The sequence below is a fragment of the Hemitrygon akajei genome, chromosome 14, assembly GCF_048418815.1.
Source record: "Hemitrygon akajei chromosome 14, sHemAka1.3, whole genome shotgun sequence".
NCBI classification, from domain to species: Eukaryota; Metazoa; Chordata; class Chondrichthyes; order Myliobatiformes; family Dasyatidae; genus Hemitrygon; species Hemitrygon akajei.
Window position 1 is genome coordinate 73,121,869 of NC_133137.1, and position 18,010 is coordinate 73,139,878.

The 18,010-nt window shown below is 41.8% G+C and overlaps 1 protein-coding gene across 5 annotated transcripts in view; it reads left to right on the forward strand.

Annotated features, from left to right (window-relative positions):
- Positions 1-18,010, forward strand: part of tafa5a (TAFA chemokine like family member 5a) — a 778,752-nt gene that overhangs the window by 646,509 nt on the left and 114,233 nt on the right. For 3 of the 5 annotated variants that reach the window (XM_073066373.1, XM_073066370.1, XM_073066372.1), the window contains exon 4: positions 8,842-8,909. The exons of the other annotated variants lie outside the window; for them this stretch is intronic. In XM_073066373.1, coding sequence (XP_072922474.1) covers positions 8,842-8,880 — 39 coding nt within the window. In that variant the 3' untranslated portion in view covers positions 8,881-8,909. The remainder of the gene's footprint in view (positions 1-8,841; positions 8,910-18,010) is intronic. 5 annotated transcript variants of the gene reach the window in all.

Here is an 18,010-nt window from a genome sequence, read left to right on the forward strand (position 1 = left end):
AATGATTAATGGGTCCCTTTCGGAATGGCAGGCTGTGACCAGTGGGATACCGCAGGGTTCGGTGCTGGGACTGCAGCTGTTTACAATATACATTAATGATTTAGATGAAGGGATTAAAAGTAACATTAGCAAATTTGCTGATGACACAAAGCTGGGTGGCAGTGTGAAATGTCAGGAGGATGATATGAGAATGCAGGGTGACTTGGACAGGTTGGGTGAGTGGGCAAATGTATGGCAGATGCAGTTTAATGTGGATAAATGTGAGGTTATCCACTTTGGTGGCAAGAACAGGAAGGCAGATTACTATCTAAATGGAGTCAAGTTAGGAAAAGGGGAAGTACAACGAGATCTAGGTGTTCTTGTACATCAGTCAATGAAAGCAAGCATGCAGGTACAGCAGGCAGTGAAGAAAGCTAATGGCATGCTGGCCTTTATAACAAGAGGAATTGAGTATAGGAGTAAAGAGGTCCTTCTGCAGCTGTACAGGACCCTGGTGAGACCCCACCTGGAGTATTGTGTGCAGTTTTGGTCTCCAAATTTGAGGAAGGACATTCTTGCTATTGAGGGAGTGCAGCATAGGTTCACAAGGTTAATTCCCGGAATGGCGGGACTGTCATATGTTAAAAGATTGGAGCGACTGGGCTTGTATACACTGGAATTTAGAAGGATGAGAGGGGATCTGATTGAAACATATAAGATTATTCAGGGATTGGACACGCTGGAGACAGGAAGCATGTTCCCGCTGATGGGTGAGTCCAGAACTAGAGGCCACAGTTTAAGAATAAGAGGTAGGCCATTTAGAACAGAGATGCGGAAAAACTTTTTCACCCAGAGAGTGCTGGATATGTGGAATGCTCTGCCCCAGAAGGCAGTGGAGTCCAAGTCTCTGGATGCTTTCAAGAGAGAGTTAGATAGAGCTCTTATAGATAGCGGGGTCAAGGGATATGGGGAGAGGGCAGGAACGGGGTACTGATTGTGTTTGATCAGCCATGATCACAGTGAAAGGCGATGCTGGCTAGAAGGGCCGAATGGCCTACTCCTGCACCTACTGTCTATTGTCTATTGTCCCTTTGCACCACAGATTTAGAATTTTCTCCCAGTTTAGAAAATAGTTCACGCCTTTATTCCTTCTACCAAAGCGCATGACCATGCAATTACCTACACTATATTCCATCTTTGCTCATTCTCCCAACTTGTCTAAATCCTTCTGAAGACACCCTGCTTCCTCAGAACTCTCTGCCCCTCCACCTTTGTATCGTCCTCAAATCTGGCCATAAAATCACCAATTCCATCATTCAAATCATTGACATTAGAACATGAAAAGAAGTAGTCCCAATACTAACATCTTCAAAACAACACTGGTCACTGGCAGCAAACCTGGAAAGGCTCCCTTTATTCCCACTCTATGATCCTGCCAGTCAGCCAATCTTCTACCAATACTAGTATTTGTCCTGTAACACCATGGGTTCTTATCTTTGTTAAACAGCCTCATGTACCACAGCTCATCAAAGGCCTTCTGAAAATCCAAGGTTTTCATTAATCAGTGTCAAATTTTTCATTTGATTGAGAATTACATTGTTATAACATCTTTAAAAGGCAGAACTCATAGAAAATAAACAAGCTTAAGTGTAGTATTGATCATAATGGGAACAGAGGCCTAGTGAATATTTTTGAAACAAGCCACAAACGGAAAAGACACAAACCTTAAGGAATATGCTTCATCTGTCATCGGATACATCAGTAAGTCATCCCATAGCCCAACCAGAAGCCCTGACTGAATGCAAAGGTGTGCTTTCTGGGATGGACTTCAGAACATGCACCCCTCTTTACATCAGCAGCATGGCAGTGAAAACTGGAAGCAGTTTCAAACTCCAAGGGGTACACATCTCACTCAACTGCCCATGGTCCCAGAACGCATTCGACACAATCAGGAAAAGTTCACCAATGCCTCTTCTTTCTGAGGAGACTGAAGAGAGCTGGATTATGCACATCTAAATTCACATCATTCTACAGATGCACAGTAGAGAGCATCCTAAGATGCTACATCACAGCCTGTATGGAAATTGCATTGCAGCAGACAGGAGGGCCCTACAATGGGTAGTAAAAGCAGTAGTAGTCTACCTACTATCCATTTCCAGCGGTAGTCTACCTACTATCCATTTCCAGCAGTAGTCTACCTACTATCACGGACATACATACAGAAAGGGGCCAGAAGAAGGCTAATAGCATCATGAAGGATCCCATCCACCCTTCTCACGGACTGTTTGTCTCACTTCCATCAGGAAGGAGGCTATGTAGCATCCATGCCAGTACTATCAGACTCAAAACCTTTCCCAACCAGTAAGCCTAAGCAACAGCTCCACCCACTAACACATCCCTCCCCACCGCCAACATTACTTTATCATTTCTTGTCAGTCACCTCAAGTACAGACACTCTCTGCCTAGTGTCACTTTATAGACATACAATCAATGTGTGTATATATGTAGGCTATCTTATGTATTTGTAGTTTGTGTTTTTTAAATTATTATTGACTTCTTTATCTTATTGTGTTTTCTGCTGCACTGGATCCAGAGTAACAATTATTTCATTTTCCTTTATACTTCTATACAGTACTGGAAATGGCAGTAAACAATCTAAAATCTTGAATTTTTACATTGCTCCCGTTTTATCAGAAGTATTTGACCGACACATAGAGGAAAATTGGCCTTGCAATTTCAAATGAAGTACATATTTCAAACCGCAAACCCACACTGGGAATAGATTGCACCCCATGAGAGTAATAGGCAATGGATTCTGCACTGGAAAACTTCTTTGTTCTGCAAATGATAAATGGAATAATCTGTGAATAGTTCCTTGTTGTGAACATGAACTGTACATTACAACAAAGGTTAATGCAGCAGCTCTGTGAATCAATCAGAATTTCATTCTTGCTTGGTTTGGTCCGGCCTGGATACACATGAAGCTGATTTATTCAATTTGATTCAGCAAGGATCACGTTGTGAAACTCTTTCTTTGAATACGCTGCCTCATTGAAGGTTATTTAGAATATAAAAGCAAGGAGCAAGGATGTAATGCTGAGGCTTTATAAGACGCTGGCGAGGCCTCACTTGGAGTATTGTGAGCATTTCTGAGCCCCTTATTTAAGAAAGGATGCGCTGACATTGGAGAGGGTTCAGAGGAGGTTCACGAGAATGATCGCAGCAATGAAAGGCTTTTCGTATGAGCAGCAATTGATGGCTCTGGGCCTTTACTTGCTGGAATTTAGAAGAATGAGTGGGGATCTCATTGAAACCTATTGAGGGTTGAAAGCCTAGATGGAGAGGATGTTTCCTATGGTGGGGAAGTTTTGGACCGTAGGGCACAGCCTCAGAACAGAGGGACATGTATTTAGAATGGAGATGAGGAGGAGTTGCTTTTGTGGAATTTATTGCCTCAGGCAGCAGTGGAGGCTAGGTCACTGGGTTCATTTAAGGCAGAGGTTAGTAGGTTCTTGATTAGTCATGGTATGAAAGGTAATGGGGAGAAGGCAGGAGAATGGGGTTGAGAGGGAAATTATCAGCCATGATGAAATGGTGGAGCAAGCTTGATGGGCTGAATGGCCTAACCCTGCTTCTATGGCTTTATTGTAGAGACTCATGGTACAGAGGTAAGATGTCAGTGTGAATAGAAGAATGACTGACTAGCAGGAAACAAAGTATAGACTTAAAGTGCTTGCAAATTTCTGGTTTGTAAAAATGAGTCACATGCCATTGGAGTTGGTGCTAAGTCTTCACTTTAAACAATTCATATAATTCATATTATTGGCTGTTGACACCAAAGTTATTCTTGCCAAGTTTGCTGATGTGATTTAGAAAGGTTGGAAGAGAAAACTGTTAAGAGGAAATGGGAGCAATAAATAAGATACAAATAAGTCTAATTGAGTAGGCAATTGGAGCATAATGTGAAATTGTCCATTTTGGCAGGAAAAAAAATAAAAATGAAGCATTTTATCTAGATGTTGACAGAATCTTGAGACACAGAGGGATCTTGGTGTTTAGGTGTATAATTCACAACAGTTAGTATGCAAATTCAGTAAGTGGTTTGAAATGAGTTTTACAAAATGTGATTGTTTACTTGGAACTAAGCAAAAAATATAGTGGAAAGCTTTGCTTTGGTTACATCGGAAATTATTGAGACCACTTTTGAGGTATTGTATATAGCACAGTTCTAATTTCCTTATTTAAGGAAGGATGTTAGCGTGTTGGAATCAGTTCAAGAAGGCTTAGCAGACGAACTTCTGGAATGAGTAGAGGAAATTTTGGGTAGGTTAGGCTTATATCTGCTGTGTTGAGGTGGGGCTTGGATGAGACATCTACGATCTGAAAGAATTATAAGAAAATATTTTCTTTTGAACAATAATCTAGAACAGGGGTTCCCAACCTTTTTTATGCCATGGACCCCTACAATTAATAGAGGGGTCCTGTGGACCGCAGGTTGGGAACCGCTGATCTAGAAGTTACAGTCACTGTTTAAAAATCTGGCTTTGCCCATTTAGGACTATGTGAACAATCCATCTTCTGATTATACAACTGGTAGCTTACCTTGTCTGGAAATCAATGTCATAGAAAGTAACTTATGATTGAAATCAAGTAGCTACACATATGACTGGATGCAAAAACAAGTAAGTTTGGATGGCATTGTGATAATGTAACTTGTACAAAATTCTCAAGACTTTAATAAGTGATCTTTAAAAAAATACCATTACATTAATTAATTGCCTGTATGTTCACTAATCAATGCTCATTCTTCATAGATTACCAAAGCTTTTCTTTAGTGTTTAAGTTTTAGAAATGATGACCTTCGTGAACACTCTGTGTGTCCATTTCCAGGGGATCAAGTTTAAATCTGGCTTCTATCCAATCATTGCTGATGATTTATCAGTGCAGTATAAAGTCTGTTTTTATGAAATTAAAGAAATTTGCTTGTAGTGCAATACTTATTCTTTTTCTGATAAATATCAGGTAAATATAGGTTTACTATCTGTTAGGAGTTAAGGATAATCACTGTCTGGTTATTTAAGAACTGTGCCCAAATCACGCAGATTGTGCTTCTCAATGCAGCAGTCCATTGCATTTCTGAAATAAGAAATGTTGATGCAAGAAATTGTGCTAACTCACATTGTCTAGTTAATTAAAACTGCTGGAAGCTCTCCTATGATTTGGAAGCACTGGATGCTGGTAATCCAGGGAACAATGTATTCAATCTAATTCAATAGGCACCGAGGCCACCTGGACAATTTCACAGGTGAAGACAAATTAGCTTCTTAATGCAGCCAGGCACAGTGTGCTGGAGACACTTTTTACTAATAGTGCAGTATGTCAAGTTCCGTTGTGCATAAGTAAACTCTATTAAGAAAGTCACATCCCTCGATAAGCTTCAGTCTTCAATAAATTCTTCTAGCTCCATTACTGTGCAGAATGTCAGGGTAATTACACCTTTTATTCAGATGCAGCTCCGTAACAGCTTTTCCTTTGCACTTGCTAATTTCCCACCCCAACTCATTTAGAAGTGAAATCACTGAGGTTTAGGAAGGTTAGCTACCAATTAGTCTGTACATGAATGTCCTTTTACAGTTTGTGCATTGAAGCAGGACAGAGAGAAAAAAAACAATAGAGTTCAATGGGCCAGATGCATTCCCTATAAAATATTTCTAACTTCCCTTCTCTCTGAATAATATTTTTACAATGCAAAGTATTACATTAGAAGTAGCTGTGCTTCCAAGTTGATAGTATTCTTATTGTCGTATTCCCTAAACAAAACAGTGCATGGATGAGAAAGTGAATTCCTGCTGCTGTCTGTAAGGAGTTTGTACGTTCTCCCGATAACCGTGTAGGATTCCTCCAGGTGCTTCGGTTTCCTCCCACTGTCCAAAGACCTACCAGTTGGTAGGTTAATTGGTCATTGTAATTTGTCCAGCGATTAGGCTAAGATTACATTGGGGTTGGTGGAATTGTTCCTACTGACAGGAGAAGGAGCAGATGCGGGTTACTGGTGCCTTAAAACCAGTTGCCCTTGGCAAGTAGGGCTCTTCAGCTGCAGTTGGAAGCTCATCTAGGAGAAGGAAAACTCCGTCCTCAAACCTCCACTGCCTTGAAGGCTATACCCATTCACGGGGAAGGCTTTCGGGATAAACCCTGAGGAACAAGTCTGGAGCTGAAGTCCCTAAGACAGACCTAAACTGAGTTCAACGCTGACTGACAACTCGTGCGGTGCTGCTGGTGCCAAACTGTATTGGTCTCTGCTGTTCCTTTGATGCATGGAGAGGGGGAGCTTGCTACATGAGCAACAGCTTGCTCTCCATATTGTACTGCTCTGGCTTGTGTATCTAGGCAGCTAGGACACAGCATCCTATGGAGACCTGACATATTGGGTTGCTGGGTGGCATGCCTGGAAGGGCCTATTTTGTGCTGTATTTCAATAAGTAAGAGAATTTAAAAAAAGACTTAGACATTAACTATATGGAAGGATTGCTTATGAGAAACTCCATTCATTCATTTATTTAATTTTAATTTACTAATGTAACATGTAGAGTCCTGTTGAAATACCTTGGAGTTTTATGTCTCTTGCCTCATGTTATACATGAGAAAGTTTGTTGACCACCTTTATGAAGATATTTTGAAGGATTGACAATCTGATACCACCAGTATACAGCCATCCAGTGTAGCATTATCTTGCTTGAGATATCCTCCACTGCATGAGCAAGCTAATTTGTTCATTAAGACATTTTCAACAATGATATGTTCTATTGCATTGTTAGATACAATATTTTTGTGAGCCAAAAACTCAGATTGTTACATCTGTGGGCTAAGCTGGTTACATTCTAAGTAGACAGAAGCTGCATTTAAAAGTTACCATGAACTCTGTTGAGTAAATCGTTGAAATTAAATTTCAGCGAAGTATTTTTTAATCAAATTATATCTGTATATTTCCATTTGTTTAACTTCACAGGGATGATTTTTCACTGAATGTGGACTTTAGCTGGGCCAGGTCATTAAGTATCCAAATCCCTAGCTTCCCCTGAAAGCTCGTAGTGAGCTTGTCTTTTAGGTACATAACAGTATTGAAAGAACTTCTATTATGCTGTTGGTGGGAGTTCCTCTGCTCTGATCCAGCAAAAACTGAATAATAGAATATGTTTCCAAGTACATGTTATTTGCTAGGAAAATCATGGTGCTGTTTGTCCATGTTTCTAAATGGTTTTACAGGTTTATGCGTTGTCATTGAAACAAATTGTGATAAGTTGCTCAATGTTCAAAGTAAACTATACAACCCAGAGATTAATTTTCTTGTGGGGATACTCAGTAAATCTATTATAGAATAACAACTATAATAGAATCAGTGGAAGACCGCAACAACTTGGGCATTTAACCAGTGTGCAAGACAACAAACTATGCAAATACAACAAGAATGAAAGAATAATGATAATAAATAAGCAATAAGTATCGAGAACATGAAATAAAGAGTCATTAAAAGTAAGTCTATTGGTTGTGGAAACATTTCAATGATGGGACAAGTGAAGTTATCCCCATTAGTTCAAGAGCCTAATGGTTGAGGGCTAATAGCTGTTCCTGAACCTGATGGTGCAAGTCCTGGGGCATCTGTACCTTCTTCCTGGTGGCAGCAGTGAGACAAGAGCATATCCTGGGTGGTGGGGGCCCCTGATGATGGCTTTCCTGAAACAACGTTTTGTGTAGATGTACTCAGTGGTGGGTAGGGTTTACCTGTGAAGGACTGGGCCGGAGTGTCTCCTGCAAACATTCTATACTACATCCAAATGGGCAAGTGAAAGAAACTGTATCATTAAAGTGGTGCACATTGGCTTTCAAAAGAGCAAGGTACTTTTACCTGGATGCTATCAAAGCTTATGTGTGTTATGGGATTTGCACATGTATGGGAGCTGCAGTATACGCGGGGAAATCCAGTGGATCAGGGCCTGACCTCTGTCCAGAGGTTGCATGTTCTCAATGGTTTTCCTGCAGGTACTCTGGTTTCCACTTGAGGGCCAAACATGTAAGGGTTTGCAGGTAAATTGGCCACGATAAACTACACATGGTGAATAGAGTTGATGAGAAAAATTTGTGGAATAAAATGGGATTAGGCTAGGATTACTGTAAGTAGTTGCTTGATGGTTAGTGGCTCGAAGGGCCAGATCCAGATTCTGTTCTGTAAGACTTTGGGATTCTACAAAAGAAGAGTGTATATTCCATTATTCCTGAGGATGGTGAGTCTCTTTCTTGAAAATACTTCTGACCTGCTTTTTAGCAATAGTGTTTACGTGACTGGGCCAGTTAAGATTCTGGTCATTGTTACCCCACCGGATGCTGATGGAACGAGATTTAAGAGTAATAATGCCTTTGAATCTGAAGGCTATGTGGTTAGATGTTCTCCTTTTTGAGACATTCTTTGCTTGGCACATTTAGATGGGAATGTTACCCGGCAAGTTCAAACCCTGCCTGAATATTGTCTATGTCTTTCTGCATAATGGCAATAGATGGCTTCAATATCCAAGGAGCTGGAAATGGCATTGAGCACCTCTGAGCGAGACATCCTCAACTGTGGGCAGTTCAAGATGTTTGGGCCAGGACACTGCCTGAGGAACATCCTGGACCTGAACTGAATGGCTTCCAATATGGAATTAGCTTCCGTTACAAAAAGTATTATTCCAGCTGGTATAATACTTGACATTATGGGCTTTAATTTTTCTAGGATTCCTTGAAGTACTCTTGGTGAAACCTTACCTTGATGCCAAGGCTGTAATTCTTGCTTCACCACTGGAATTCATTTCTTTTCTCTATGTTTAGACCAAGGCTGTGATGAGGTCAGGAGTGAAGTGGCCATAATGGAACCCAAGCTGTGCATTGGTGAATTGGTGAGTAAATATCACGTGTTATTGCCCTTGACATCCTCAATCATTTCTCAAATGTCTGAGAATAGATTGAGGGGTTGCTGTTGGGACTCCGGTCTATCCTGGGGTTGGCCAGCAGGGGCAAACGTGGTTCCCAAAGGGATTTTTCAGAACTGATTGGACTCTCTTGTTATTGATCATTGACTGCACATGCTCCCAATTAACACTAGTGTATTTAAACCCTGCTTCCTGTACCTTACTTTGCTCAGTCTGAAAGTGTGATCTTGTAAAATAGCAAGAGCCTCTGGTACTTTGTTAAGCCTTTTCAGTGTTTTATGATGTCTGCTTACTGCCTGTCATTTCTGGATCTTATTTGTGCATCAAGATCTTGCATTACTGAACTTGTGTTTGGATTACTGCATTTTTTGAGTTGGACTGATTGCCTGTTTTTTCTTTGCCCATCTTGGCTCAAAGAAGGTAAACCTTGCTTTTGAATGTGCTCATCAGATCCCGTCTGCATTGTGGTTCCTGCAATCCTCACTGGTAGAGTGCTGTGCCTTTAACCCAGTAAACTGAGTTTGATTCCTGATCGGGCCATTTCCCTTACAGTTGTACTTGGTCAGACTGGAGTTCTATGGATTTTTCTGAGCAGGATATACCCAGACAATTCTTTATATTGCCACTTAGATGCCAATATTTTACCTGAGCTGGAATGGCAGAGGTAGAAGTGAGATAAATTTTTGAGCACAAATTCTTAGCAGTAGACCCAGCATGTTGTAAATCCCTGCAAGTGTCACTGTAACCAGTGTTCTTAACAAGTTCTTGATAGGAGGATAAAATGAATTCTGATGTGGTGGAGCCCCTGGGAGGAGGACAGGGTACCATCACTTGGTATTTCTGGATGAAGGTAGTTCCAAATGTGTCAGCCCTTCTTTACTTTTCTACAGCCTTGCTAAGTTCTCCTGTGATTGAGGATGGCGATGCCTATTAATTGGCCAATTATCTGTCATCATTTTCCACTGGATGTGGCAGGCCCACAGAACCTTGTTTGTGGAATTGCTAAATTCGATACTTTGTATACTGCTTAAATAGTTGAGTTCTGCACTTTTTAACTGTATGTGTGGTGCTCACAGCAGGCAGTTTCACACTCCTCGTTGAACGAGGGATTCAACACCTGCCTTGATGCTAATACTAGAGTGGGGATTATCTCAGATCATCAGCTGGCAGATTATGGAGCAATACAGTTCTGCTTCATGGAAGTCCAATGTTTAATTGATAAAATCCATTCAGAATTTGCCTCGGGTACCATGACTGTTTGTGCTACACGATATAATAGAGGTGAATCGGGATAAATAAGCCTGAGGTGCATTCTGCTACCCAACCTGAGTCTGACAGGATCTCACCATAATGTTAAAAGTAAAGGTTATTATAAACGTACATATAAGGCACCATATACTATCCTGAGATTAATTTACTTGTGGGCATTCACAGAAAATACAACTAAACACAATATAGTAAGGAACAACACACAAAACAAAGACTGACGAACAGTGAATCTACCAAAGACAATGAATTATGTAAATACAATAAAATAGTAATTAATAAATAATGCTGACAACATGAGTTGTAGAGTCCTTGAAAGTGAGTCCATAGGTTGTGGAATCGTTTCAGTGTTGGGGCAACTGAAGTTATCTACTCTTGATTCAAGAGCCTGATGGTTGACGGGCAATAACTGCTCCTGAAACTGGTGGTGTGAGTCCTGAGGCTCTTGTATCTCCTTCCCGGTGACAGCAGGGAGAAGAGAGCATTGCTTGGATGGTGGGGGTCCTTGGTGATGGATATTGCTTTCCTGTGACAGCATTCCTTGTAGATGTGCCCAGTCGTGCAGAGGGCTTTCCCTGTGATGGATTGGGCTGTACCCACTACTTTTTGTAGAATCTTCCATTCAACGCTGACCATTGAAACAAACGTATTAGATTGTGTGCTTGGATTGGATTAGGCTGTGCTGACAGTTTCCAGATTGTTTTAATTCAGGATATGCCCTGGAGCCTTACCATTAACCGAGGAGTCCATGGACCCCAGTTTGGGAGCTGTTGTAAATGAAGATGGCCCCCAGAGGTTTCATCGTTTTGAAGCAAGGTAAATGAAGTACTGTCATTTATGCATACTTCATCCTGTAATAAAATAGTTGGAGAAGATTGGATGCTGGAAGTACAATCATAACACAGATGCAGTGGAATGGCTTCATGGGTCAAGTCATCACCGGGCTTGAAGTGGCTGAGGAGTGACACTGGGAAAAGTTGTCTCTGAATGAAGTAGGAGATCCAACTCAAATTCTAGACAACTAAGAGATGGAGAGCCAATGAGTTTGTTTTGAAAATAAGGAGAATAATAAAGAACTGCTCGCATGCTGAAGGTTTTATGTACTTGTAAAGGGCTAGGGTCAGAAAAACAAGAGGGTGAGAGGATGGGTTTTAAAAGGGGTTCTGAGGGAAATGGGTTTATTTTTTTAAAGAGAGAGAGTAGTTGTTATCTGGAATGTGCTGCCATAGGAGGTAGTGAATAATCAGACACAGTCACGATGATTAGGAGATATTTAGACTGGCATTTGAATAGGCCAGGATGTGGACCTCATATGGAGAAATGGAATTAACACAAAAGGGTTGACAAGGATTTAGTTAGCCAAAGAACCCAATATTGTGTCGTATGACTCTTAGTGACGTAGCTACTGGACTCCTGAAGTACTGGACCCAGTAGCTATGTGCTATAATATCCGGAATTTGCTAGCAAAGAAGGTAGTGGAAAATCAGACACAGTAGCTATGTTTAGGAGATATATAAATGGGTATCGGAATAAGCCAGGATGCGGACCTCATAGGAAAATAGGCAGGCACGCACAACAGGCGTGAAACAAAACCTCCTGATGCCTTCCCCATCATTTTGGGGGATTTTAACCAGGGCAGCTTGATAAAGTCACTAAATAATTATCAACAAATCACTTGTAGTACCAGAGGAGACAACACACTGGACCACTGTTACACTGAGATCATGAGTGCCTACCGTGCTATTCCACGCCCTAACTTTGAGAAGTCTGATCACCTGGCTGTGTTTCTACTCCCTGAGTATAGGCAGAGACTGAAGACTGCAGCACCAGTAGTGAGGACCAAGAAAGTATGGACAAAGGAAACACAGGAGCGCATACAGGACTGTTTTGAATTGGTGGACTGGACTGTATTCAGGGATTCATCTTAGAGTCTGGATCAGCATGCTGCAATTGTTACTGACATCATTATAACCTGTGTGGCTGAGTGTGTGCTTATGGATTCTTACTGTGCATTCCCAAACCGAAATCCGTGCATGAACCAGGAGGTTTGTAGTCTGTCGGCTAAATCTGTGGCATTTAAGTCTGGTGACCCGGGTCTGCACAAGAAAACCAGGTATGACTTGTGGAGGGCTGTTTCAATAGCTAAGAAACTATTCCATGAGAGATTAGAGGTGATGTTGGTGCACGTCAGCTCTGGCAGGGTTTATAGGATATTACATCCTACAAAGCAAAACCCAGCATCATGAATGACAGTGATGCTTCACTTCCAAATGAGCTCGACACCTTTTATGCTTGCTTTGAAAGGGAGAATAAAAACTACAGCTGTGACAATCCCTGCAGCATCTGGTGACCCTGCGATCTCTGTCTCAGAGGCCGATGTCAGGCTGTCTTTCAGGAGGTTAAACCCTTGCAAAGCTGCAGGCTCCGACTGAGTACCTGGTAAGGTTCTGAAAACCTGTACCAACTAACTGGCAGGGATATTCAAAGACATTTTCAATCTCTTATTGCTGCAGTTGGAAGTCCCCTCCTGCTTCAAAAGGGCAACAATTATACCAGTGCCCAAGAACAGCAGTGCAACTTACTTTAACAACTCTTGTCCAGTCGCACTCACGTCTAAGTGATGAAATTCTTTGAGAGGTTGGTCACGGCTAGAGTCAACTCCTGTCTCAGTAAGATCCTGGACACTCTGCAGTTTGCCTGTCACCACAATAGGTCAACAGCAGACACAATCTCAATAGCTCTCCACGTAGTCTTGGATTACCTTGACAATTTCCCATGTCAGGATACTGTTTATTGACTACAGGCAGTCCCCGGGTTATGTACGAGTTCCGTTCCTGAGTCTGTCTTTAAGTTGGATTTGTATGTAAGTCAGAACAAATACATCTGGTATTATTTAGCATCAGTTAGTCAAACGTTTGTCTTAGTATATAATATATATTTTACCTTTCTATGCATATAAAACACTTAAGAAACATATGTATTCCAATAATTAAACCATAGTGTTGCTTAGTAATAATTGCAGCTTTATCCAGACAGGGCCTTTCACATGCTCCATTATTTTCCTTTAAAATTGTTCCGATTGTTGACCGACTGTAGCCTAACGCTTTTCCAATGACCGATGGTGTTTTACCTCTTTCCAAACGCTTTATTATTTCCACTTTATTTTCAATTGTGATCCCTTCCCATCAACGGAACAGAAACACTGCAAGCGGCGGGTCCCGACCTCTGCTGGATCCCGAGGTCCGCTGGGTCCTAAGGACCACGGCTCTGAATTCCCCCGGTTCGAAAGTCCACTGCACTGAGACAGGTTAAATGGGACAAGTGGGGGCTGTGCTGGGTTTGGGTATTTGATCCTCCACAATATGCCGCGTGGGAATTTAAACTGGAGGTGGCTGTGTTTTTTTTTACGAGGTCGAGTTGCGAGCTCGACATCAACCCAGCAAGGATGGTATGGGAGTCACTGGATCAACATCAACCAGGCACGGGAGCGGTCTGTCACTGGATCGAACTCGGGAACATCAGTTCTCGAGCCCAGTGCTGATCTCACTCCGCCACCAGCTGACCAGAACAGGGGGGGTGGGGGTGGCGGGTAGGGTCAGGGTGAATCTTGCTAAGAAAAATTTAAGCCAAATACAAAGTTACACACTTAACACAATGTCAACGGCAAAGACTTAAAATGGCGGACGGTGTTCTCCTTCCTCGGTTCGTAAGTACGAGTTGTCCGGAAGTCGGACGTTGTTAACTCGGAGACTACCTGTACAGCTCAGCGTTTAATACCATCATTCCTGCAGTCCTGATTGAAAAGCTACAGAACCTTGCACTCTGCAACTGGATCCTTAACTTCCCAACAGGAAAACCACAGTCTGTGCAGTTTGGAAACAACATCTCAACCTCGCTGACAATCAGCTCTGGCACATGAAAAAGATGTGTGCTTAGCCCACTGCTCTACTCTCTCTACACCCATGACTGGGGCTAGGCATAGCTCAAATCCCATCTATAAATTTGTTGATGACACAAACATTGTTGGTAGAATCTCAGATGGTGATGAGAGGGGTTACAGGAACAAGATATAGCAGCTAGTTGAGTGTTGTCATAGCAACATCCTTGCACTCAACATTAATGAGAGCAAAGAGCTGGTTGGAGACTTCAGAAAGGGTAGAACAAGGCAATTCTCAGAGGGATCAGAAGTGGAGAGAGTGAGCTATTTCAAGTTCCTGGACGTCAATTTCTCTGAGGACCTAACCTGGTCCCAACATATCAATGCAGCTATAAAGAAGGCATGACAGTGGCTATGTTTCATGAGGAGTTTGATGAGATTTGGTTTGGCACCGAAAACACTCAAACTTCTACAGATGTACCGTGGAGAGCATTCTGACTGGCTACATCACTGTCTGCTATGAGGGGTCTAACTGCACAGGATCAACAGAAACTACAGAAAAATTAGTCAAATCCATCTTGAGTACTAGCTTCTATAGTATCCGAGACGTCTTCAAAGAATGGTACCTCAGGAAGGCAGCATCCATCATTAAGGAGCATCCCCCCCACCCCCCAGCCTCAGCTAGGACATGCCTTCTTCTTGTTGCTTCCATCAGGAGGTACAGAAGCCTGAAGGCACACACTCAGTAATTCAGGATCAGGCTCTTCCCCTCTGCCATCTGATTTATGAATGGACTTTGAACCCTTGAACACTGCCTCACTACTTTTTTACATTTATTTTTGGTTTTGTATCACTTACTTACTGTAATTTAGTATTTTTTCTATATTTTTCATGTGTTGCATTATACTACTGCTGCACGGTTAATAAATTTCAAATTTCCTGATGTGTTGGAGATAATAAACTTGATTCTGATTCTGACCGAATGTCCACGCTGGAATTGGATTCTTGGCAATGCTTGGGCCAGGTATCGATAAAGCTATACCCAGCCAAGCCCACATTGGAAAATTGTATTTATTTATTTAGTTATTTATTTAAATCTTACCTCCATCCACAAAGTAAGGGCGTAACAATCTTTGTGTTATGGCTCCATCAAAATGACCAGACGTGAATTTATCAGTCTAATGGCTTGTAGAAAGAAGTTGTCCTGTAGCCCGTGGGTCCTGGCTTTAATGCTACGGTAGCGTTTACCAGACAGAAGCAACTGAAACAGTTTGTGGCTGGGGTGACTGGTGACTCTGATGATCATCCAGGCCCTCTTTATGTACCTGCTGCTGTAAATGTCCTCAGTGGAGGGAAGTTCACATCCACAGATTCGCTGGGCTGTCTGTACCACCCCCTGCAGTGCCCAGCGATCAAGGATGGTGCAGTTCCCATACCAGGCGATGGTACAGCCAGTCAGGATGCTCTCAATGGCGTCCCTACAGAAGGTCTTGAGGATTTGGAGGCTCATACCAATCTTCTTCAGTTTCCTGAGGGGGAAGGTACGCTATTGTGATTTTTTTGCCACACATCCTGTGTGTACGGTCCAGGTGAGATCTTCAGTAACATATATACCAAGGAGTTTGTAACCACTCATCCTCTCAGCTGCAGTCCTATTGATGTTGATAGGGGCAAGCCTATCTCCGTTCCTTCTGTTTATCCACGATCAGCTCTTTTGTTTTTTGGACATTGAGGGAGAGGTTGTTACCTTGGCACCATCTTACATCTCCTTTGTGGGCGAAATTGGAAAGTTAAACCACCGTAGGCTTTGTACTATGAATGGTAGGCCACTAAGGTGTGTAATAGAACGGGAGACCTAAGAGTGAAGTGCATACTTCATTGAAAGCGACATCACAGGTAGACAGGGTAGTTATCACACTGGCCTTCATCAGCCAGGTCCTTGAGTATAGGAGTTGTGGCCTTGTGTTACAGTTGTACATGTTGAGGAGGGTGCACTTGGATACCATGTATGGTTTTGGCTCTATTGCAGAAAAGACATGGTTAAACTAGAAAGTGTGTAAAAAATATTTAGAGGGAGGTTTCCAGTATTAGAGAGTTTGAGTTATAGGGAAAAGGTTAGTCAGCTAGGTTTCTATTCCTTAGAACTTAGGAGAATGAGGTGTGGGGGAGAGGAGGGGCTTTGTAAAAGTGTTTAAAATTATGAGAGGCACAGGTAAGATGGACAGTAACTGTCTTTACCTCAGGGTAGGGGAATCGAAATCTAGGGTATATAGGTTTACGGTGAAGGGAACGATTTAAAGTGATCTAAGGAACAACTTTTTCAGAGTGAGAATGAGCTGCCAGAGTTATTGATTGAGGTAGAAATAGTAGTGTCATTTAGGAAGCACTTGGATAGGTACATGTTGGGATTTGAGTCATCGCCAAATTGGGAATAGTCAGGTGGTACCACAGCCCGCATGGCCTCGATGTGCCTGTATGCATGCTGTATTGTTCTGTGACTCTATTGCTTTAAGTCTTCCAGAATAGGTTAGGTTTGAGTTGGCTGTAGCCATGCCTGGTTTCAGTTTGGTACCAGATTCAACCATCAATCTTGTTGTATGTTGGGCAATTCTTCTCATTCACTCTCATTGACAAGTGTTAGTGTGGAGTGTATTCCACGGTCGACAGTTTGATGTAGAGACAGAGTCATACCACACAGAAACGGGCACTTTGGCCCATTGTGCTTCCACCAGCCATTAATTGCCGATGTATCCTGAACCCAGTTATCAGTATGTAGTCCTGTTCTTCGTTAGATCATAAGATATAGGAGCAGAGGCCATTTGGCTCATCGGATCTGCCCTCCATTTCATTATGGCTGATCTATTTCCTTCTTAGTCCCATCCACCTGCCTTCTCCCTATGTACCTTCATGCCCTGAAAAACCACGAACCTATCAACCTCTGCCTTAAGTATACCCAATATCTTGCCCCCCACAGCTGCCTATTCAAATTTGGTGCTCGGTTGGATGTCAGATGGTCTGACCTTTTTAAAATAATTTTTCTTTATAATTATTTTTAATTATCTATTTTTATCACTTTTTGAAACTAAGTAGCGGACCAGGCTATTTCATGAGAATTAATAGACAAACGTGTTGGTATAGGTAGCTGCTGTAAGTAAACAAGCATGATATCCTGCTTTAAAGGGCATTCACACAGTTGCTGAGTTTTTGGAAATGTTCATCAGTTTCACAGCCATCATTATTGACATAGGCATTCCATTTCAGATTCACTTAATTAGTTAACTGTGCGTAAATTCCTCTGTTGCTGAGGTAGGATTTGAACTCTTACTCCTGGGTTCTGAATTTAGCCAAATGACAGCTTTTTTTTTCATGCAAGTTAAACTCGAACAGCTTCCATATAGGCAATTAGCCCAAAAAATTTGCTTTGCTATTACTTGTGAAAGGCATGCCCTGTTTCCCTGTTGATCGTTTAACAGGAAGTGGTTGTAAATCTCAACACGTTGTGAATCTATGCCTCTTTTCCCTCACTTTCGTTCCAACACTCCGTGAAATTAATGCCCAAGAACCTTCAATGTCTTTGGCATTCTTATTTTCCTCATGTTCCTGAATTGTCTCTTCAATAGCCTTCCTGCCCTCAAATTATCTCAACCCCCTCCTGAATATTTTGATGTTAAATCTGAATTACTCACTCCCTTCCTATTTGCACCATGACAGAATTAAGAAACATAGATTTTTTAATGTTTTGAGAGTGTAATCTTCAAAATAGATGATTTCAAAATGTAATTTGCTTCCCATTATGCCTGCTGGCGTTTAGGGCATGAATGTAGATCATCCATCTGTCTGTCCTTGGCCATTCAGATGTAGAAGAATTCTCACTGCTGTTTCTGTAACAATTTTGTTTTACCTGACAGGGTTTTTAGCCCCGAAC